Source organism: Parambassis ranga, chromosome 18 (genome assembly GCF_900634625.1).
Source record: "Parambassis ranga chromosome 18, fParRan2.1, whole genome shotgun sequence".
NCBI classification, from domain to species: domain Eukaryota; kingdom Metazoa; phylum Chordata; class Actinopteri; family Ambassidae; genus Parambassis; species Parambassis ranga.
In genome coordinates, this window is record NC_041038.1 from 12,332,596 (window position 1) to 12,354,200 (window position 21,605).

Consider the following 21,605-nt stretch of genomic DNA (forward strand, 5'->3'; position numbering starts at 1 on the left):
TTCAACTTGAACTACAGTAAACTCTGTTTCACAAGATTACCCCCCCCCCCCCCAACAAAATAAACACCCACTCATACGCACACATTCTCTTTAAACTAAAGGCCAGCAAGCAAAGCTGAACACTGTCTGTTTGCTTTCTGATCGAGTTCTTTATAAACCTGGAACCATCACATTCAATATGAACCACAGACACAAAGTTACTAAAGGAGTTTCTGCGTCACTCCTCTGCACCTAAATTCTCCATATTTCAGTCTTATTTGGGGACTTTCAATAAAAGGTTGAATCAGTGAGCTGTGACCTGAGCTGTTGTCTTCACTGTATCCACTCTGGTCTGTTTGTAGGCACCATGCACTGCCCACACTGCCATGTATTCATGATTATAATAACATATGACATAGGATTAGTGTGGCTCTGCAGTACCAGCCTCCGGGTTTTGGGTAAAGCTACATGAGACACGTTACTATAGAAAGGTCCTTAATGATTAGGCCTGAAGCTTCAAACAGGCTTTGAATAGAAGGATGTCCTCACAAATATAGACACACACAGAACCAGAAACACACTCAGCCTGTAATCGCTGTGTTTAATTACAGCTCAGTGAGATCGGCCAATCACCATCCAGCTGCTGCAGAACCCACATCTGGACATCTGGTCAGCTGCTAACAGCTAACTACTATCCTTTAATTAAACACTCCATCACTGACACGGCCCCAGCGCTCTGCCTCCAACAGACTCTCAGCAGTACACCATGAAACATGGATTCATATATCGTATCTCTGAACGTGAGCATCACATAGCTTGACACTGGACACTGCTGTTGTCTACATTTGTACTAACATGTTTTTGTCATGTGTGAAACACACACTTCCAGCTTCAGATAAAATGCAGCAGAATAAATTTAACTTCACAATGAAATGTCAGGTGTGATCCAAACATGCAATATGATGTAACCTTCTACTCACCTGCCCATGATGACACACTGTTTATCTGTCTGCTTCCCTTTCTGTCTGTCTGTCTGTCCGTCTGTGTCCCCCCACCCGTCCCCTTCCTCTGTCTACTTTCACTAACAGCTGAACTCTGCTCTGAATGTCTGAGTGATGAAACTTACAGATCAGCAGACTGTAGGAGGAGCAGCTCCGTTGGTGCTTTCTGTTCTTCTGTCTCAGTTCATGATCTCTGGAGAGTTTTACGCTGAGGGACAGGCTCCTCCTCCTCCTCCTCCTCCTCCTCCTCCTCTGTGGGAAACAGAGGTTTTATTTTGTAATGTGTGCTGCAGCAAACATGATGTTGTCAAGCAAGATGAAACAGTTGTGTTTGTATTATAAAGGATATATAATATAAACTATAGGTGCATGGGAGAAGAGAAGAGAAGAGAAGAGAAGAGAAGAGAAGAGAAGAGAAGAGAAGAGAAGAGAAGAGAAGAGAAGAGAAGAGTCACCTGGAGCGAGAGCAACCACCTACTGCTCAATGTGACAGAGACAAAGGAACTATTGGTGGATCTGAGGAGGACCAAGGCTCCAGTGACCCCTACCAGCATCAAAGGGGTCAGTGTGGAGGTGGTGGAGGAGTACAAGTACCTGGGAATGTACTTGGACCACAACCTGGACTGGAGTAAGAACGTGGACACTGTTTACAGGAAGGGCCAGAGTGGCCTCTACTCTCTGAGGCAGCTGAGGTCCTTCATCTGCAGGACGATCATGAGGACGTCCTCTGAGTCTGTGGAGCCTTCATGTAGGCTGCTGTCTGCTGGGGCAGCAGTCTGAGGGTGAGAGACATCAACAGACTCAACAGAACCATCAGGAAGGCGGCCATGTTGTGGGAGAGGACCTGGACTCTCTGACAGAGGTGTGTCAGAGGAGGACGTGGTCCAAAATAAAGACCATACTGGACTGTCCCTCTGACCCGCTCCACACTGTGCTGACCAGCTACAGGGGGAACTTCCCCTCAGGGATAAATAAAGGAATTCTGATGAGATGAGATGATCTTTATCTCTTTATTAGTCCCCCACAGTGTTCACACTGCGTCCTCATTCATTAATGCTGATCCAGGAGGAGGAGGGCTGTTGTTACCCTGCATGTTCTCCAGGCCTGACTCCTCCTCAGGTGGTGCATCAGTGGCTGTGACCACTTTAACTCGTGTCTCTCTTGGTGTTTGTCTTCCTGCTTCCTGTTTGATGACCTCATCAGGTCGCTGCGACAGACTCAGCTCCAGGAAAAATCAATGTCAAAGTAAATAACGCAACGTGAACTTTGAGTTGCTTCACACTCCGCTCCAGGCGGTGGCGATAGTGCGCCACTCCTGCCATAAAGTCAAACAAGACGAACGCGAAGCAGTGCGCAGGAAACCAGCGATACTTCCGGTTTCTCAACACGTGTGTGTATGTGTGTGAGACTAGAACCAGATCAGAATCCGTTGAGACAACATCTATACCCCGAACACAGCCACAGAGCAGTCCGCCATGCTGGAGCAGTTGGGTCTGATCGGAACGATCCGAGATGAGGATCAGAGTCCGGAGGAGCCCGACAGCGAGTCCGACCAGGAGGTGAGTCAGTCCGGCCACAGAGCTGGAGGTCCGCACTAAGATCCGTTCAGACAGTCAGTACCGAACCAGAGCCAGGCTGCTGATTACCGGGGGTTTGACCCGGAACATGAGTTTCATCAGCTGAACAAGCTTTAAAGGGATCAATAACAGGAAGTAGACCTAAGTTCTCCCATAGCGGTGTCTGTCGGGCTCAGGTCAGTGTTCGGTGCCCAGAGATGGTTTTAACCTGCCCCCCTTCCTGCCCACAGCACAACCCACTGTTCTTCATTCAGTCCAGGCCACAAAGGGTTACTCAGAGGTATTTAGAGATTGATAACGTGTTAAAAAAACACAAACATAAAACACCGCATCGTTGAAATGAAGGAGATCAATTAAATAAATGTTCGTGCCGCAGCTTCACTGCGGAATTATAGATGATTTCATACCAGTGGCGTCTTTGCAGAACCTCAGGGCGAATGTTCCGAAGTTACCCGCTGGTTCTGGTGATGGACGCCCAGAGCCCGCACAGGTGCAAGAACTTACACTGATGAGCAGCGGTGCGTCACCGTGACGGGCCGATAGGAAACAGAACCAAACTTCAGTTCCCGTTCCTCTGGGGTTCTACCCGGGCCGGGTAGCCTTAAAGGTCGGGGGTGAGAGTCAGCCAGATTCCAAAGTAAAGCCACGCCCCTTTCTCTCGGCGCTCACCCCGAAGCCACGCCTCCCAATCACATGGACGCGCATCACCTGAAGACGAGCTGCGGTCTGTGACTTCGGCCATCATGCACGTACCTCTCTGGTGCACAGAGCAGGAAGAGAGTGACAACCAGCCAGTCCTCCGTGCAGGGTCCACCCGGAGGATTGATGATGTTTTTATGTTTTATAGCCTCAAACAAAAAGTGCATCAGAAGGAAATCTCCTGCCTTTAACACTACATGCACCTTACGAGCCAAATAAGTTCTTAGACAAGTTGCAGCTAAAGGCGCCCGAGTGCTGGAAGAGTTTCTGAATTTCCAGCATGGCAGGCTTAAAGCAGACTTTTTCTGTTGTGTGTTTGTGTACGTTCCAGGAGGAACCCATAGTCCTGAACAGGAAGAAGAAGTTTGGTGCTCAAAAGTCGAAAGACTTTAATTGTGACTTTGAGTTTGGAGAGAGGGATGTACTGAACCAGGATGATGACTGGGTGATGGCTGATGTCATGAAACAGCTCAAGAACAAGGTAGGACCCAACAGAACCTTTATATCCAGGTTCTCCAGGATGGAGAGGAATCCTGCTGTGATTGTGTTCGTTAAAGTTCAGCTGTGTGCTGTAACAGTGTTCTGTGTTCGCAGAGAACTGTGACAACTCTGGACCAGAAAATAGAGAAAATTAGGAAGAAGAGAAAAGCTGAGGTGAGTCCGTGCGCTGCTTCCCGTCATCACGGGCTGCTTCCCGTCATCATGGTTGGCTTCCCGTCATCACAGGCTGCTTCCCGCCATCATGGTTGGCTTCCCGTCATCACGGGCTGCTTCCCGTCATCACGGGCTGCTTCCCGTCATCACGGGCTGCTTCCCGTCGGTTTGGTTTTATCATTTGTTTTTAAATCTGCAGGAGAAATCTTCTCAGAATGACACGACTGAAGGTTCTTCAGGGAAAAGCCAAGAGGAGGAGGAGGAGGAGGAGGTTGAAGAGGACGACGTGAAGCCAGCTGCAGGAGAGGCTGATGGTGGTGATGAAGACGATGATGAAGAAGATGAGGAGGAGGAAGAGGAAGAGTTTGCTTCAAGTGATGAGGAGATTCTCACCAAATCAGGTCTGTCAGGCAGGAGGGAGCCAAATAATTTACCCCAGTGAAACGAACACAGCTGCACAGAAGTGTTGTGTTTTCATTACGGACTTCCTGTTTTCTATCAGACACTCTGAGAGAGAAAGAACGACGGGGGAGGAAGAGGAAGGCAGGAGAGGAGGTGAGGAAGAGAAGCTGTGACAGTACAGTGTGGCGTTCAGTGTTACTCTGCTAATGTCTTTGTTTGTGTTCAGGCTCCAGAGACATTCTATGAAGATGCATCGCAGTTCGACAATCAACTGACCTTTGAAGGCATGAACCTGTCCAGGCCCATCCTGAAGGTGAACCCAGCACTTCAGTCATTGTTCCGCCTTCGGTCGCATGTTCTGGTTTCAGATGACCCAGGTGGCCCGAGGTGGACCATGCTGCTGTTGATGTTCATGATGAAACGTACTGTTCTACTCCTGCAGGCCATCACCACTCTGGGCTTTAAGCAGCCGACACCCATCCAGAAGGCGTGTGTTCCTGTTGGTCTATTGGGACGAGACCTGTGTGCCTGTGCTGCTACAGGGACAGGTACTGCTGACATTTCTGGACCAGTGTATTAGTCTGGTAACAGATGATTCATCCAGTATAATTGTCTGCTCAGGGAAGACAGCAGCCTTCATGCTGCCTGTTTTGGAGCGTTTAATTTACAAGCCCAGGACATCCCAGGTGACCCGCGTCTTGATTCTGGTTCCTACCAGAGAGCTGGGGATCCAGGTTCACTCTGTGGCCCGTCAACTTGCCCAGTTCTCCCCCATCACAACCTGCCTGGCTGTTGGTAAGACCCCCTTATGGTTTTTTTTTCTCTGAGGCCCAGTGTCACTCTGGACTTCAGCAGTTGATCTGGTCCTCACTGGTCTGTCTGGGGTGTGTCTCTAGGTGGGTTGGACCTGAAGTCTCAAGAGGCATCGCTGAGGGCAGGGCCAGATGTCCTAATAGCTACACCTGGTCGACTGATCGATCATCTTCACAACACACCCAGCTTCGAGCTGACTCACATTGAGATCCTGATCCTGGACGAGGCTGACAGGTAAACACGGACACCGTCAGAGGCGTTCCAGAAAACACATAACCTAGCATTCACCCAACTAACCCCAACCCTGCTGTCAGGATGCTGGACGAGTACTTTGAGGAGCAGATGAAGGAGATCATTAGGTTGTGTTCCTACAACAGGCAGACCATGCTCTTCTCTGCCACCATGTCAGAAGAGGTACGTACTCCATCCTGTCCCGTGGCCTGTGTCATGTGACCTGTGACTTCAGGGATCTGTCATGTGAACTGTGTCTCCAGGTGAAGGAACTGGCTGCAGTGTCGTTGAAGCAGCCAGTCAGGATCTTCGTCAACAGCAACACTGACGTAGCCCCATTTCTACGGCAGGAGTTTGTACGAATCAGACCTCACAGAGAGGGAGACAGGGAGGCTGTGGTAGCTGGTAATACTGACAGTACCTTCTCTGCACCATGTTCGTTGATGAGGTCCTACCTGCCGCTTCTGACTGTTCTTTGCGCCCTTAGCTCTGCTGACTCGGACATTCCAGGATCATGTAATGCTCTTCACTCAAACAAGGAAACAGGCTCACAGGATGCACATCCTGCTGGGACTGATGGGACTTAAGGTCGGAGAGCTGCACGGAGAACTGAGCCAGAAGCAGAGACTGGAGAACCTCAGGTACACAAAAGATAAAGCATTCTCCGTTACTTGAAGCTCTTTTTTTCACCCTTGTTCTTTTGTTCAGGCGTTTTAAAGATGAGCAGATCGATGTGTTGGTGGCAACGGATGTAGCAGCCAGAGGTCTGGACATTGACGGCGTCAAAACTGTGAGTTGGTCATTAGTCACTGCAGTGATGGTGTCAGTGGGGTAGTGTTAGTGTGGACTTACTGGAGTGTGTTCTGGGAGATGTTTGCTGAAAGCTTTAAACAAATAAGACACTGTGTCCATGTGTCTCTCTGCATCTGTGTGTCTCTCAGGTCATAAACTTCACAATGCCGTCCACACTCAAGCATTACGTCCACAGAGTGGGTCGGACAGCCCGAGCCGGTCGTTCGGGGCGGTCCGTGTCTCTTGTTGGAGAGTCTGAGAGGAAGATGCTGAAGGAGGTGGTGAAGTCAGCCAAGAACACCGTGAAGGCCCGTGTCATACCACCAGGTATGGAGACAGGTGGTCGGAGACGGGGTAGTTTAGAGAACCTGTGAAGTAGCAGAAAAGTAACCAATGCCGACTCTGGTTAAAAAAGAATCAGCTGTTGTAGGTTCCTAATGGCGAGCGTCTTTGTTTCCATCCAGATGTTGTCCTGAAGTTCCGAGATCTGATCTCCAAACTGGAGAAAGATGTAGAAGCTGTAATGAAGCTGGAGAGAGAGGAAAGAGAGCTCGCTGCATCCGAGGCCAAGGTGAGCCGTTCACCACGACCCTTCACCAGCCTGTAGTTCTGTCACTTGATTCGGGTTAGTCACAGAGTTTTATGTACGTGTGTGTAGTTAAGTGTGGCTCAGAAGCGCCTTGATGGATCTGCCAGTGAATCACAGAGAGTTTGGTTCCAGACTCAGCAAGAAAGGAAACAGAGCCGCAGTGAGTACAAGTACACAGTGTAGGTAGTAGATACCTGTGCGGTACTGCAGGCAGTCTTTACGTCTTCTTGTTTTTCCGTCAGTGTCGAAGGCTCTGCAGGAGTTTGATCTCGCCCTGAGAGGAAAGAAGAAGAGAGAAAAGTTTGTGAAGGACAGCAGGAGTAAAAAAGAGCTGACGGTACATTTCAGATTTATCTTGTGTTTTCCATCTTTCCAACATGCTGCTGTAACAATTGTCAATGAACTGATGAGACCACGCATCACATGTTGTCATGTGCCTGTCAGGGTGAGGAGCGCGCTCAGTTCGAAATACTAAAGGCCCAGATGTTCGCCGAGCGGGCTGCCAAGAGAGACAGACGACCAAAGAGAGCGAGGGCCATGCCGGAGGAGGAGGCGCCGGTCAAAGGTTTCAACAAAGACCAACACAAACACTGAAGTCAAACACACAGAAGCATCCTCTTAACAAATCTGTCTCTGCAGCAGCCAATCAGAAAGCAAGCAAGGGAGGCAAGAAGTCTGTGTTTGACAAGGAGCTGACCAACACCAGCAGCAAGGCTCTGAAACACTACAGAGCTGGGTGAGTGCGTGTCTGAGGATCTGTCTGTCCGTGTCTGTGGACACCTGTCTCACTGTGCTCTCTTTACAGGCCGTCCTTCGAGGACAGGAAACGTCTGGGTGCGGGCAGGAAGCGTCCCGGTGGAAACAGGTCAGTGTCTGATTTTGTCATTGAAACTGTGTTAAGTTAAGATGGCTGACACTCTGCTCTGTTTGTAGGTACAAGAAGAAGTGACGGCTGTGACAGACGCAGGGACATGTCTGTTGTGTATTTGTGTACATTTTTGTCCATGAACCAGGTTTTAAATAACGTTTCAGTTATCTAAATATTGGGCCTGCCTGACATTTGCAGAAATGACACAGGCTGTTTCTGTTGTTGTAGTTAAAGGATTTTTAATGTTGAAATACAGGCAAGGATCTGTACAAACACAGAAACAGAAGTAAAAGGTGTCAGAGATATCAGCTGTTTAAACAGTGGAGAGGGGACCCGGCTGATCAGCTGAGGGCTCAGCCCGACCTTCTACAGACCTTTGGTGACCTGACGGCGGCGCCCTTTGATAAATGTACCGTTACAGCTGTCAGTGCTCCTGATTGACAGTAGAAGTGATTAAATCATGCATAACGATTTTTGCATCATGTCATGTGTGAATAATAAACATCGTTTGTAACTGACGAGAGTCTCATTCTAACTCCTTCATTAAACCCTCCCAGTCATGGTGTGGCGACCCTCACAGAATCTGATCTGATCAGAATCAGATTTTTGGAGGACTTTTAAGGGTGTTTTCACACCTGGTCCCTTTAAAAGAACTGAACCCTCCTCCTAAAGTGGATCAACAGAAAAAGGTCTCAGTTCTTTTTGCGTTCACACTGTGAGGACCAGGTTCTCTTTCTGGTCCAGTTCAGATTTGTTGGGGCCTCAGTCCTGTTTCTGTTCACACCAGGTCCACTAGAGCTCTCAGACCCCCCACTGCACTGAATTCTGGGTAGTTTTCACTTGAAGCAAAATGTCTGCTGCTGTGCTGCCTCCTCCTGTGTTTCCTGGTTAAATCAGCACACGTTCAGAGAAAACAGCTCTTCATTACAGATGAGCAAGAGAAGCGACTGAGGACACTGCATTATTTATATTATTATGTGTCTGAATAACTTGTTTATCATGTATATAATTATTACTTTATAATAAATATAATTATTATGTATGTATTATTATAATATGACCACAACCTGCTGCTGACATGTTTTGGATGTTTGTTTTCGCTACCGCTGAGTTTCTACGGCAACTGAAGAAGCTCACGATACAGTGGACCCGGTGCGCTTTGTGTTCAAATGCGTTTGTTTTAAAGGGGTCTGGGTTCTGGGTCTGGAGTTCGTTTAGAGGGCTGAAAGGGACCGAGTGTGAAAACACCCTGACTCAGGCCGGGCCTGTGCTGCGAGCTCAGAGCCATGACTTTGGTACGACATTGGAAATAATTTAGGAAATTCAGGAATGTAAAAAAAAAATTTCCCAGTTTTTGAAAGTCTGGTTTGGGTCTGTTACACTGAGTCCATATGTGAATGGATTAGAATAATAATAAAAAAACTAATGGAGACTTCGCAGCCTTCGTGTTGGTTCATTCAACATGGCGTCCTGCAGCTGCAGCTACACAAGATCCACACAGGAAGTGGAGACAAAACGTTTGTCTACTTTGAAATGTGTCATACGATCATACTGTCATGCTTTGTTTTCCAAAATGTGATGAATACATGTAACAGTGAGGATCTGTGAGTCAGCAACCAATCAGCTGTAACTGTGTTTCCAAGGTGAACCTATCAATGACAGTGAAAACAAATATTTGCTGTACAGATTTAAACACAACTGTCAGCTGCTGAGTGCTGTCAGTTCCCATGATGCTTTGCTCTGAACCTCCAGCTGGTGTTAATCATGTCTAAACTCCAGTTTCACATTTTGATCATTATTCTGTTTTGCTGGCTCAGCTCTAGAAAACCTTCAGCTCTATTTGGTTCCAGTCCAGGCTCGATCTGAATGTGGTGAAGGGGCGCAGAGCTCGGAGTCAGAGTCCGACTCTCCCTCTGCAATGTAGGGTCGGACAGTGGCACGAGCGGTGCCTCCCCCCCCACGGTGATCTCCCAAGTTGGTAGAGGAGTAGAAGCCATTGTTGAGGAAGTCCAGGTTCTCTCTGGACTGGGAGATAGAAAAGCCACTGAAGGAGCGCTCCAGCTCCTCATGGTCCACGGATGGGATGGAAATGGACGTGTCACTGTCAGGCTTCACCTCCTCCACTCCTGCTCCTCCACCTCCTGCTCCATTGGCACCCTCCTCTCCCCTCTCTGCTCTCTCACCCCCTCCTCGCTCTCCAGCGCTGTGCCGGTTTGATCGGCTGCCACCGTGTCTTTCTCCGGCTGGAGGTGGGGGGAGTCGGACCAGCGACCCATCCCCCACTGGACTTGGAGTGTTACCGTGGCTATGTTGGGGAGGGGGCGGGGCCTGTTGGTGGAGTTGAGAGCTGATTGGCTGCCAGGAGGTGGAGGGTGGACAGGTGGGGGCATTGTAGGTTCTGTGTCCCGTAGAGCTGCTGGAGCGGACCATCTTTGTCATGAATCGTGTCTTCTCCACACTGTCACCCGGCAACACCCTGCACAAGTAAACAAGACATGAAACAGAAGGTAAATAACATGTAACCCATATCAGGTCCTGAAGTCCCATGCACCCCAAACCAGACCAGAAGACTATCGGCTGGCGCTCGACATATCTTCCAGCCTCTCTGGTTTCACACAGTGGTTCACTTTTCTTCGATCATGGTGGGTCAGTGCTTGTTTCAGAAAAGATGGTGTGTTGAAAGAGAGTTTCTTGAAGACATTTTGCTGCTCCATCAAGCAGCATCATCAGTTCAGAAAAGCATCTCAAAAAACTCTACAAATCCTGCTTCAAGCTCTCAAAGGAAAATGATCAGGTGTAGCATGAATCTTCAGCGACATGTGTTTAGGACTTCTGTGAGTACATCTCCAGTAAAAAATCACTAATGTTGTCGTAGATCCATTACAGCCGGCTTCGTGTTTCCTCCAAGGAAAAGGCAGAGTGATGTGTTCTACTAAGTTCAGTGCAGTGAGGAATGTTCTGACCTCACAAATAGACGGCACCATGCAGCCATCTTCTCTGGCCAGGACTCAGCAGTCCATCTACACATTTTTAGACACTTTTCTAAGACAAAAATGTCGTAAATATCTTGGACAGAGAGGACAGATGGTTTGAAGGATAAGTCAAGAAAACCAACTTTGTGAAACTAGAAAAACTCCTCTAAACAGAGAAGGGCTGAGAAATCAGCTCATCTGTTTCTCTTCCTAGGAGGATTCACTCACATTCACACACCAATAACAACGGGTTGTTCAGTGGTTCCACCCAATAACCAACAACGGGGACTTAAGCCACGTGATTTTGACTAGATATCTACACACAGAGGTCCTAAGCATATCAAACATATTCAGTGGTCTGACAGTGGTTATTTGGATTCTTAGTAAGGTGACACAGACTGAAGGATTTTAGAGATGGACTGGTTCTTCTCCAGATGATCCACCGGACTGTGGTAGGGTGGGGCTGGGTCCGGTTCTTTGGTTCCAAAGTAGGCATCAGTCTCAGCCTGAGGGATTCCCATTCGCTGGATGTAGATGTTTACCAGAAAGTCAAGCTTCCTCTCCATTGACACAACCTAAGATACAAGAGACAAGCAAGGGACCAGTCAAAGGCAACAAAACAACCACAGGTTCAGACTGTTCACCACTGCCTGTGTTTTTTTGGTTACCTGCTTTTCCACCTTTCCCAGTCGCCCCATCATGCTTGGATCCTCAGGAAGTTCCTCACTGGCAGCTTTAGGACGGTCCTTGTCTGCAATTGGTGTTCCCCTTCCAACAATCTGATCAACCCTGCCAATCCGGAGACGGCGTAAGTCAAGCTAGGCACTGGTATAATGTCTTCACACATAGACCTATCACATCTTGATGCAGAACCTATTATGTTGGTCTTACCTAGACTGGAGATTCTTGATGCGGGCAAGCATGTCCAGGTGTCCAGCTGAATACTGTTCAATCACGTCCATGACGTCGTAGGGACGAAGACTCTCCTTAAACTTCCTCTTGGAGACCATGAAGCGCATGATGCTAAGAGAGGAAACACAAATCCAGCTGTCACTTCACATGGATAAACTATAAACAGCATTGGTGTGTGGATCTAGGCTGGAAACTGTGGACTGGACTATATCTCTCTATATTCTGAAGGCAGGAAAGCGCTCGTTTGTGTAACACAGGTTTATGCAGCTAAAAATCATACACTCCTAGGGAGGGGAAGACTAGACTGGACTAGACTAGACTAGACAAGATTAGATTAGAATAGAAAATAATAGTGTAGAATAGAATAGAATAGAATAAAATCATACACTCCTAGGGAGGAGAAGAATAGACTAGACTAGAATAGAAAATAATAGTCTAGAATAGAATAGAATAGAACAGAATAGAATAGAATAGAATAGAATAGAATAGAATAGAATAGAATAGAATAGAATAGAAATACTTTATTCATCCCAAGCTGGAAAATATCACAGCAGCAATATCCAGGCATACCACTCATACTACTTTATATATACTCATACTAACATAAACCTCTATCGGTAAAAGTAAACAGTACAGACATTATAATAAATATAAAAATAGAAATGTTTTATACATATTTATTTAAGTGGTATTGGGGATTTATTCTGTGTATGTCTGAGTGAGAAGACAGTCAGACATAAACATACCACCAGGGTTATGTATACCATCAGGCCTGGGATGAAAGGAAGGAAGGATGATAGGCTGGAGCTTTTTTTTTTGGCTGTTTAACATGAAGGCCAGCTAAAACCTGGAAGGACCAGGCCAACCAACACAACACTGTCCCCCCACAGGATGTCTCTGACAGTCATGGGAGACTTATCACCTGTTCCAGAGGACCCATTCTCATATTTTATGGTACTCTAGCAAACATAGAGGCCAACCAGCAGCACATTCTGGGTTAAGCCAGTGACATTTATACTAATTAATTAGACTCCAAGCTGACTGAAACTGGAAAAGAGCTGAGAAGTGGCTGCCTGAAAAGGCCGAGACCACGGACATTGTACTTCTGAACATTCAGACATGCAGGGTTGCTGAACTTCTTGGAGAGTTTTAGGTTTAGAACTATCTTCTGAACTGAACTGTAGGGTTCCAGGACTGGGAAGCTGAACTGGAAGAGACCTGCTGAGGCATGAACTACAACACTGGTATGCCAGAATAACACAACAAACTGACACAACAATAATAATAATAATAATATCTAAACAGAGACTAACACACAACAGAACACAGTAAAAACAGAAAATAATGAGGCTAACTAAGGTCAGACTGACTGCTCTTACCCAACAGCTGATGGTGACCTTTGACCCTGGGGTGAGCACAAATAAAAGCAAAAAAACAAACAAAAATAATGTGAATAAAAGCATGATTCTGTGCATAATAAACAGCAAATAAAGGGTGAATAAAGCGATGAATGGTGAGCGATTAAACAAAGATTTTCGGATGACAGCACACAGTTCATACCAGATAGCTCTGATGGTAACCTTCAAACCCGGGGTGAGATCCTGAGGAACAAACTCACAGTGACAGCTCTTGTTGTCATCTGCCATGTCCTCTCCTGGTAGGCTGGCTTCTGAAACAACAACATCTGTCTGAGAAACACAGTAAATCCTACATCGCCCTGCCGGTTACTGAAGGACCCATGATCACATGACCAGGGGATGGGCCACCTTACATCTTGACAGGGGACCCAACACTTCTTTACATGACCAAGAGACTTTGTCATGTAACTGACATCTTGTGTACAACCCACAATCAGAGGTGAGGATGGCCACATGGTCACATTCCTTTGTGTCTATATGTGTCCTGTGCCACACTGAGTCTGTTTATAGAGCTCTGTTTACAGTCAGAATGAGCTCCCGGTGCTTCACAGAGACCCAGAGCCTAAACTCCCTTTAAAGGTCGGGTAGGAGGTCTCACTCTGATGCACTTTTTGTTAAATTAGTGTAACTTCTCTTTACAGTCCGATAGCAACCAATTAGTTTGGCAGTTTCTCATTAAAACGAAGAATATGAATCATCTGAAGCTATAAAACATAAAAACATCATCAGTCCTCCGGGTGGACCCTGTAGGAGGATTGGCTGGTTGTCACTCTCTTCCTGCTCTGCGCACCAGAGAGGTACGTGCATGATGGCCGAAGTCACAGCCTGGTTGGGAGGCGTGGCTTCAGGGTGAGCTCCGAGAGAAAGGGGCGTGTCTTTACTTTGAAATCTGGCTGACTCTCACTGAGTTTTCAAAACCTCCTCCCCTACCTTTAACAGGAAGAAACCTTGAGCAGGACCCGACTCATAAGGAGAACCTTCCTGCTGACAGTCAGCCGGGTAGAGGAGGAGAAGAAGTAGGAGGACAGCACAGAGAGGATGAAGCAGAGAGAGGAGGAGCTCCTACTGAAGCTACGTCCTCTGTGTAAGCCCACTTCACTGACTTAAAGAAGTGTTCAGAAAAATACTTATTTTACTTATTATATCGTTATTATATTGCATTTTATCACTTTTTGTATATTTGTGCTACTACTGATTGTGGGAAAAGTTAAAGTGCTTCTTAGGGATATTGATGTTCACCTTGTGCCTGGACTGTGTTACAGTTGAGATCACGGAGAGTCACCATGATTGTTGGTTTGTTATTTTCCTCTTTCTGTAGGTGTCTCTTCAGGCGCTGCATACAGCAGCAGCATCCATATCAGCAACTCCAGAGAGAAGGCTTTACACCACTAGTTACCTCGTTAACATTTTATTATGAATTATTTAGTTTATCCTCATCAGTTTTACGGCAGTGACACTGTGTGTACGGAGGTTTGACCTGAGCAGAGTAAGATGTGGACGGACTGTGTTGTTGTGCGTGTCTGTGTTTTAGTGTGTATGTATTAGTGGTGTGTGTGTGTGTGTGTGTGTGTGCCAACCTGGGGAGCTCTTCTGTCTGAACTCTTCGTCCTGCATCTCTATCAGCACTACAGGAGGAAGAGGAGAGTGGAAACACCTTCATCAGAGGAAGATCACACTCATCATCATCTTCAACACTGTGGCCCAGAAAACTGACGGGGGAAGAAAATGTCTTTACAACTGTTGGCACACTGATTCCCACTCAGTTCCACATGTTCAGAGGTTAGCCTGGTCTAACATGAAAACCGGAACAAGAGGGAGACTAGCTTATGGAGTTATTCCCCACTACACACTGTCTGTCACTGCTGATACACTAATAGGTGTCTAAAAAATATCTCTACCATAAAAAAGCCAGAACATCTGGAGCCGCAGAAAGGTTGCAATGAATGATGGTCGGTTTTATCCAGGAAGAAAACCTGCACAGGGAGAATGACCAGACCCCAACCAGGAACCTTACTGCTTTGAAGCAACCGTGCTAACCACTGCAGCGGCCGCAGAGTATTACGCAATGGAGGAAATTTACAGCTGAGACTTAGAACAACACGACAAAATGGCCGATTCACCAATAAACCATCTATGAGTGGACGATTCATCCCTGCTCACATTAACCAGCTGTTTACATGAACCAAATAATAACAGCTAAGAATTGTTGGAAACTTCCTAAATGCTTAAAGAACCAGTCAAAGCCAGACACCATCCACACCAATCAGGTCCACTTCAAACAAACCAGATCCTGCTAAAACCAGTTTTCAGCAGCTAGCTAAGCGCAGATGATGAGAGGTGATCAGTGAAGCCTGCGGATTCCTCTCAGGACTTTCCCCTCCTTCCTCTTCCTCTTCTCTTTCGTCTCTCATGCTTCATCCTGCATGTTTCTGCAGTGAAGTTCGTTAAGAGGTGTTTTGGTTTGTGGATGTTTTTGAATGTTTATGAACAGGATCCATTCAGATTTAACACGGTGTGAGTTTAAAATATTAGAATATATTTAATGTATTTAAGCTTTATTGTTTTTGAAACTCAGTTCAAGCTCACTTGATGGACAGGTGTCATTGACGCTTACATCCTGAGCCTTCAACAAACATCTGTAAATACTGAACTAACCGGCCCTAAATTAAAGGGCTGACTCTGGATTACACGTGAATAAGATTTGATCTGTAGTTTGCTTCTTGTTGACTTGTCTTTAAACTGAACTCTAGCTGGGAGATGAGGTCTGAGCTTGTTTTAAAATGTCGTTATATTTCATTCATTGGTGATATTTTGGAGGACAGTTACGTATCAAAGGGGCCATGGATGGATCCTTATGATTAGGTGGATTCCATCTTACCTTCAGAGTTCTGGCGGGAGGCAGCTCCTCGAATCCTGAAGGCCTGTCGAGTTCTGCTGCGTTCACCAAAGCTCCAGCTCTTTGGAACCTTGCTGGGACTCTCTTCCAAACTAGGCTCCATGCTGGGAGATCGCCGCAAGGCCTGGACCACCCCTGGACCCCCAGGGCCTCCAGGAGCAACAGCACCAACACTAGGAACAACTGCAGTAGTAACACCTGGGACGACTGTGGGTACAACTAAAGACAGGAGAGAAGGAAGGAAGGAAGGAAGGAATGAAGGAAGGATTATCTTCTTATAATCAACAATTTCCCTCTGTGGGATCAATAAAGTACATCGATCGATCCTTATCAGTGATTAACAGGAAGGTGGATGATCTTGTACCCTTTGGTGATCACACATTTGTTTATTGGGTTTGGAGGTTTACATGTCACTGACATGAAGACTTCAGGTCTGACACTCACCATGTTGAGGGGAACCTTTTCCTTTGGTTCCTGAACTTCGGGGAGACGAGAAAACTCTCTCCTTCAGACTGACCTTCTGACTGCAGATGCAACAGACAAAAATGTCAGCAGATCTTAACAGCACACAGACTCAGTGATAGGAAATGAATAGAATGCTGACCTAGGAGACGGTTCAGGCTGGACGTCCTTTCTGCAGACAGACAGGTAGAAAGATTACAAACTTACACAGAGTTCAGTGTATTTCTGTGTTGGAGGCCACAGCAGTGACACCGTTTTACAGAATGAACCTAAAGTGTTTTAGGATTCATCAGACATTTTAGTGCAGGTATTTGTATAGTTAATGATAGATATATCCTCAGATGAACAAGAGTTAGGGTTCAAGAAGGTGAGCTGCAACCAGCTGCTGCTAATCATCAGCCCTTGGACTGATCATCACTCCGAGATCAGGCTGTGCAAAGCTCAGAAAATACAAAAAATCCCCAGAGCTGCATGTCAGAGCCCACAGGCCTCGCTGAGCATGTTCAACGTTAAAGTCCTCAACAGCACAATCAGAAGAAGTCTGAACAAGTGTGGTTTGTTTTGAAGTGCTGCATTTAAAGAGGGGGTACTAATGTTTGAACATGACTATATACTTTGACAGATAGATAAATATATAGATGGATAGATGGATGGATGGATGGGTGGATGGATGGATGGATGGATGGATTGATGGATGGATGGATGGATGGATGGATGGATAGATGGATAGATGGGTGGATGGATGGATGGATGGATGGATGGATGATGGATGGATGGATGGATGGATGGATAGATGATAGATGGATGGAAGGATGGATGGATGGATGATGGATGGATGGATGGATGGACAGATAGATAGATGGATAGATGTGTCTCAGACCTGAAGGAAAGTCCTGATTTGTTCTTCAGGTTCCTCAGTAAGTCCAACTGGTTGAGCGGAGGAATAAGCCTGCAGACATACAGTTACAGATGATGACATAAAAGTCAGTCGTGGAATATTTATGAAGCTGTAGGTGGACGCCTGGATCCCACCTATACATGGGGACAGACGCTGTTCTCTCGTAATAATCCCAGGTAGAAGTCAGATCAGTCCGGCTTAGGTTTGTGGCGTAAACCCTCCACGCTGCCTGCGGACAGAGAAGACATTTTCAAACTAAAAGTTCTGAAAGTTAACAGCAACATAAAGGACACTGCACGGCTGGTCCCATGTCTTCAGTCTGCATCTGTTCACGTTCAGTTAACTGTAACACTGGGAGTAGCTCAGTCACTGTACCCAAACCTTCACTTATCACTCCGATGCCAAGGGCCCTGAAAACAGGTAAGCAGACCGGCGCGACCGTTCACTGTACCGGACAGGTGTGATGTCGGACAGCCGGCTCACCTGAATGAGTCCAGCTGCTGGGTTTCGCCTCTTCTCAAAGTGTTTTTGTCTGTGCTGCTCCTGAACCTTCAGAGCAAAGCCAGAACCCAGGATCCCCTGAAGATAGACACAAAGGACGATGGACAGGTGACCAGGGATCAGGGTGGTGTCTCGGGTAAACTCACTACTACAGACTTTGGCAGTGTTTGATCCAGTAGCTGAAACAGTCAGTAACTCACAGCAGGCAAAGCAAAGAATGAAACTCCAATCAGGGTGAAGGTTGCAGCCAGCAGACGACCGTTCCAAGTGATGGGGAACTTGTCTCCATAACCGATGGTTGTCAAGGTGATCTGACAGACACAGAAACAGATGGTGCTGTCACTGAGGAGAAGACAGCAGGTGTTGGTGTACTGGATGTGTTTTATGGCATCCATCAACATCACTGCTAGTGTATGAAGAACTCTGTACAGGTTTATGCAACCAGGCCTAAGAAACGGTCACTATATCTGACAGTACTAGAACAGCTGCTCTGTGTGTGTGTTGACCGGGACGTCGGTGTGTGTTATCTGTGTCAATCTCACCAATCCCCACCAGAGGGCATCGGCATACGTCTCAAACTGTTCATTATCTTCTTTTTCAGCCAGATAAACAAGGAAACTGGCCAGAATGAGACACAGGAAGCCGATATACCAGGCTGTGATCAGTTCCTACAGAGAAGGACAGGTATGAGGTCAGTACGAGGACAGAAAGAGAGACAGCAACATCAGTCAGCTGATGAAATTATATCAGATAGATACACAACATCAACATATTGGGTCCATCCATGGATTCATTCCATCCTGTATACACATCATAAATATGGGCAGATCAATAACTTTGATCAATACAGTGCAAAATCAATGGGAACGATTGAATGTCAGCAAGACGACACCAATAAAGCAACTGAGACAAACACATATTATATCTTCATGTTGCCATCAATACTGTGTCGGGTCGCATGTCACAAACATCAATAACCTTGAGGTTCTACAAAACCCTGAACCCAAGGACGATGTCACTAACACACAGCCCAGGATTACAAACAGACCCAGCATAGCACAGCATAACTACAACAGCTGTGGTTTAACAGCGTCATCACAGAGTGTGGTAGAGTTTGGTACACTTTGTGTTAGCTTCATGAAAATGATCCATAATGAAATAAGCCCTACAGCAGACAGGCACGGCAAGGCGATACCTTGCTATGGGCGTAGACCACAGATCCCAGCAGCTTCCAGGTTCCTCCTCGTCGGTCCATCCTGATCATCCTGAGAATTTGAAGAAACCGAAGAGACCTGATGGCTGACGTGGCAAACACGTTCCCCTGAGTCCCCGCGGCCAGGACTGAGATGGATGCTATCAGCACCATGATGTCTGCAGACAGATAGAGACGTCTTCAGAAGGTAAGATCGTTTTTAAACATACATGTTGGCTGTAAGATCAGCCCTGGTGGAGTTCTGATGACATATTTACAAACTGATATGACAAAGAAAGCTTCACGCCAAGATCCTGAACACAAACTAAAACAGTCCCGAATACTCACCGATGACACAGAACGGTTTTCTGGCGAATTTCAAGCGTCCTCTCCATCCTCTGTACCGACAACAACAGCCCGCAGCCCAGATTCTCACCATGTACTCCACCCCAAACACCACAATGGTCACCACCTCCTGTTATGCAATAACAACACAGGTGACATTCTGTTAACAACCAACTACGAGAGAACACGTTCCTAATCTGCAAAGTGCTGATAATCCCTGATATACTTGGTGAATGAATCGTTTACACTTCCTCTGATAGATCCTTTAGTCATTAGTATTCAGTCCTCTCAGAGAGGGGGTCCTCCTGTACTCCAGAGGCCAGCTGGATCACAGCAGCAGCAGAGGAGACAGGTTCGTTGGCTTTAGGGGTCTAATAAGAATGGTAATACGTGTTTTAATGTTAAATGGAATGGAAACTAAAATGGGGAGAGGATAGCATTGCTATGATGAAGCTTCACTAACAGGCGATACACTTGAATCAAATGTCATTTAAAAAGCTTCTAAACCTGGAGGGTGGAGGTGTATCCTGACTGCTGCATGTCTGTGATTTACTGTTGGCTGTCAGGTCACAGCATTGTCATCAATCAAACCTGATGGAGCTGAACTCAAAACATGGGCCCACTGTGCATGTGTGGACTAACCTCTGCTTTTCTTTACAATAATCACGAAAGGCAACACGATAACATGAGTCATCAGATCAACATGTTGTCTTCATGTTTTATATTCTATAGTTAAACTGTCTCTGGGCAGAAGGCACATATGACGTCAGACTCGTTACCAGGATGTAGAGGGCGTCCTCTGAACTCTTCTCGTACTCTTTGATGGTGGAGAACACGGACAGAACCAGGCAGGAGAACACCAGCAGAAATCTGAACACAGAACATTAAAGATTAAACACAGCGTCTAAGTTCCTGCTCAGCTTCCTGAAAACTGACCCCACAGCTGCGTTTCAGAGGGAAGATTTAGACTGTGACACCTGATCTGAATCCAGGTATTGATCCTCAGCTGTTCCTGTGGACTGTCCAGATCCAGAGCATCATCTACTGAGCGGCAGCGTTATTATCAATCAGTGTTTGTTTGTTTGTTTGTTTGAAAGGCATCTGGAAAGCAAACTACTGCACTGAGTCAGTGAAGGCACCCTGAAGATTCTGCTTATTTTTTTAATAATCCTTTATTAGTCCCACAGAGGAGAGGGTGACTTTCTTGAGACATACAGTGACCAGCACGGCACGCCATACACCAGTGAGTCCACTGGAGGCAATGCGGGTAAAGTGCCTTGCCCAAGGACACACAACAGTGACTAGGCTGGGATCGAACCCCCAACCTTCCGGTTATTGGACAACCCTGCTCTACCACTGCTGCTCATTTGCATAAAGCTCACTCATAAAACTCTTCATGCACCAAAAGTCACCTGTTGTCTGCACACACACACACACACAGCAGTATAGAAAGGTATTTACACGTAGGCGTGATAAATAAAGGCCCATCCTCGAGGTCTCTCCAGCACATTGTACAGGAAGTTCTGGAGTCGTCTGTAGAGAGCGTTCCGTTTGGGGGTCTTCTTCCCCCCGGAGACGCTGCTGCGCTGCCGCCGGGGACCCTCATCTCCACCTAAACACCAGAGCATAGTACGGCGGAGGGCACGATGAGACCAACGTCCAGAAAGACACTGATGATGCGCTGCGGCCCACGCCTCCGTCATTTCATCACAACAGCTGTTTACCTGCTATGAGCAGAGCCCCGTCCCTGCTGGACTCGGTCCCTCCGGCCTCCAGTCCAACGAAGCCCACCTTAAGCTTCTTCTGATCGGTCTGCGCTCCGGGGAACACCCCGCCGTTGCGGGACTTCTGCACCATGGCGGAGAAAAGCGACCTGCACCGACGGCCGATCTACTGCCAGGTCGAAGACTGGACACCGAGGCCGGGCAGCGCCGACGGAAACATCCCTGTGGACCAGTGCGGAGCAGAATCAGGAGGAGGAGGAGGAAGAGGAGGAGGAGGAGGAGGAATCCGCAGAGAGACAGACGGCCCACAATCCAGCCGATCAGCGTTTTTCTCCTCACTGACTTCCCGTATAAAAAGGAAAGAGAATGACGTCACCGACGGGCTATTGATCACAAATATTAAAAACAACAACAAAAGACTATTAACCTGAGGAGATGACCGGTTCGATCAGTGTGTGTGTGTGTGTGTGTGTGTGTGTGTGTGTGTGTGTTCAGATTGTTCTATTATCTTCATCCTCAGTCACCATGACAACGGTATGATGTTAAAGTAATACCCATGGTAACCACTGTGTCTGTGTGTGTCTCATGTTTATATGGGTTCTTTTATGGTTGTGTGTCTCTCACACACACACACACACACACACACACACACACACACACACACACACACACTTTGTCTT

The 21,605-nt window shown here is 46.9% G+C and overlaps 3 protein-coding genes across 8 annotated transcripts in view; 1 reads left to right on the forward strand and 2 right to left on the reverse strand.

Moving 5' to 3' along the window:
* Positions 1-1,232, reverse strand: part of pltp (phospholipid transfer protein) — a 7,445-nt gene extending 6,213 nt beyond the window's left edge. The window contains exon 1 of one of the 2 annotated variants that reach the window (XM_028429632.1): positions 1,106-1,232. The gene's annotated coding sequence lies outside the window, so the exon portion shown is untranslated. Of the gene's footprint in view, positions 1-959; positions 1,081-1,105 lie in introns of those variants that run through there. The other variant, XM_028429633.1, reaches the window with a different exon arrangement.
* A 1,072-nt stretch (positions 1,233-2,304) lies between these two features.
* On the forward strand, positions 2,305-8,123 carry ddx27 (DEAD (Asp-Glu-Ala-Asp) box polypeptide 27). 2 transcript variants are annotated; one of them, XM_028429631.1, is made up of 21 exons: positions 2,305-2,539; positions 3,588-3,737; positions 3,851-3,910; positions 4,110-4,311; positions 4,413-4,465; positions 4,539-4,625; positions 4,755-4,860; positions 4,934-5,107; positions 5,209-5,359; positions 5,440-5,539; positions 5,620-5,761; positions 5,844-5,997; positions 6,065-6,146; positions 6,298-6,475; positions 6,613-6,719; positions 6,807-6,897; positions 6,980-7,074; positions 7,182-7,302; positions 7,380-7,473; positions 7,543-7,602; positions 7,671-8,123. In XM_028429631.1, exons 1-21 carry the CDS (start codon positions 2,456-2,458, stop codon positions 7,684-7,686), a joined length of 2,307 nt encoding a protein of 768 aa, XP_028285432.1. In that variant the 5' UTR covers positions 2,305-2,455; the 3' UTR covers positions 7,687-8,123. The 2 variants fall into 2 exon arrangements, with proteins under 2 accessions (XP_028285432.1, XP_028285431.1); XM_028429630.1 differs by having other exon boundaries at positions 2,306-2,539; positions 7,377-7,473.
* A 64-nt stretch (positions 8,124-8,187) lies between these two features.
* Positions 8,188-21,256, reverse strand: kcnq2b (potassium voltage-gated channel, KQT-like subfamily, member 2b). 4 transcript variants are annotated; one of them, XM_028429628.1, is made up of 19 exons: positions 20,926-21,256; positions 20,663-20,813; positions 19,981-20,071; positions 19,205-19,331; positions 18,860-19,035; positions 18,207-18,332; positions 17,865-17,975; positions 17,647-17,742; positions 17,298-17,392; positions 17,146-17,214; positions 16,408-16,437; positions 16,248-16,327; positions 15,786-16,022; positions 14,485-14,532; positions 13,050-13,158; positions 11,469-11,600; positions 11,246-11,366; positions 10,977-11,152; positions 8,188-10,081 (listed from the first exon to the last, which is right to left on the reverse strand). In XM_028429628.1, the coding sequence occupies exons 1-19, from the start codon at positions 21,056-21,058 to the stop codon at positions 9,442-9,444; spliced, it is 2,748 nt and encodes a 915-aa protein (XP_028285429.1). In that variant the 5' UTR covers positions 21,059-21,256; the 3' UTR covers positions 8,188-9,441. The 4 variants fall into 4 exon arrangements, 2 of the variants coding, with proteins under 2 accessions (XP_028285429.1, XP_028285430.1); XM_028429629.1 differs by lacking the exon at positions 14,485-14,532; XR_003672174.1 differs by lacking the exons at positions 8,188-10,081; positions 10,977-11,152 and adding an exon at positions 12,869-12,894.
* Positions 21,257-21,605: the final 349 nt, after the last annotated feature.

What these genes read in the sequence shown, in the direction of transcription:
- ddx27 (XM_028429630.1), top strand. Translation starts at nt 2,456, where the DNA reads ATGCTGGAGCAGTTGGGTCTGATCGGAACGATCCGAGATGAGGATCAG. An exon ending in GGAGATTCTCACCAAATCAG is followed by an intron (nt 4,312 to 4,412) that starts GTCTGTCAGGCA and finishes GTTTTCTATCAG; the next exon opens with ACACTCTGAGAGAGAAAGAA. An exon ending in TCGCTGCATCCGAGGCCAAG is followed by an intron (nt 6,720 to 6,806) that starts GTGAGCCGTTCA and finishes ACGTGTGTGTAG; the next exon opens with TTAAGTGTGGCTCAGAAGCG.
- kcnq2b (XM_028429628.1), bottom strand. Translation starts at nt 21,058, where the DNA reads ATGGTGCAGAAGTCCCGCAACGGCGGGGTGTTCCCCGGAGCGCAGACC. An exon ending in TTTATTTATCACGCCTACGT is followed by an intron (nt 20,072 to 20,662) that starts GTAAATACCTTT and finishes TTCTGTGTTCAG; the next exon opens with ATTTCTGCTGGTGTTCTCCT. An exon ending in CAGCCTGAACCGTCTCCTAG is followed by an intron (nt 16,328 to 16,407) that starts GTCAGCATTCTA and finishes TTGCATCTGCAG; the next exon opens with TCAGAAGGTCAGTCTGAAGG.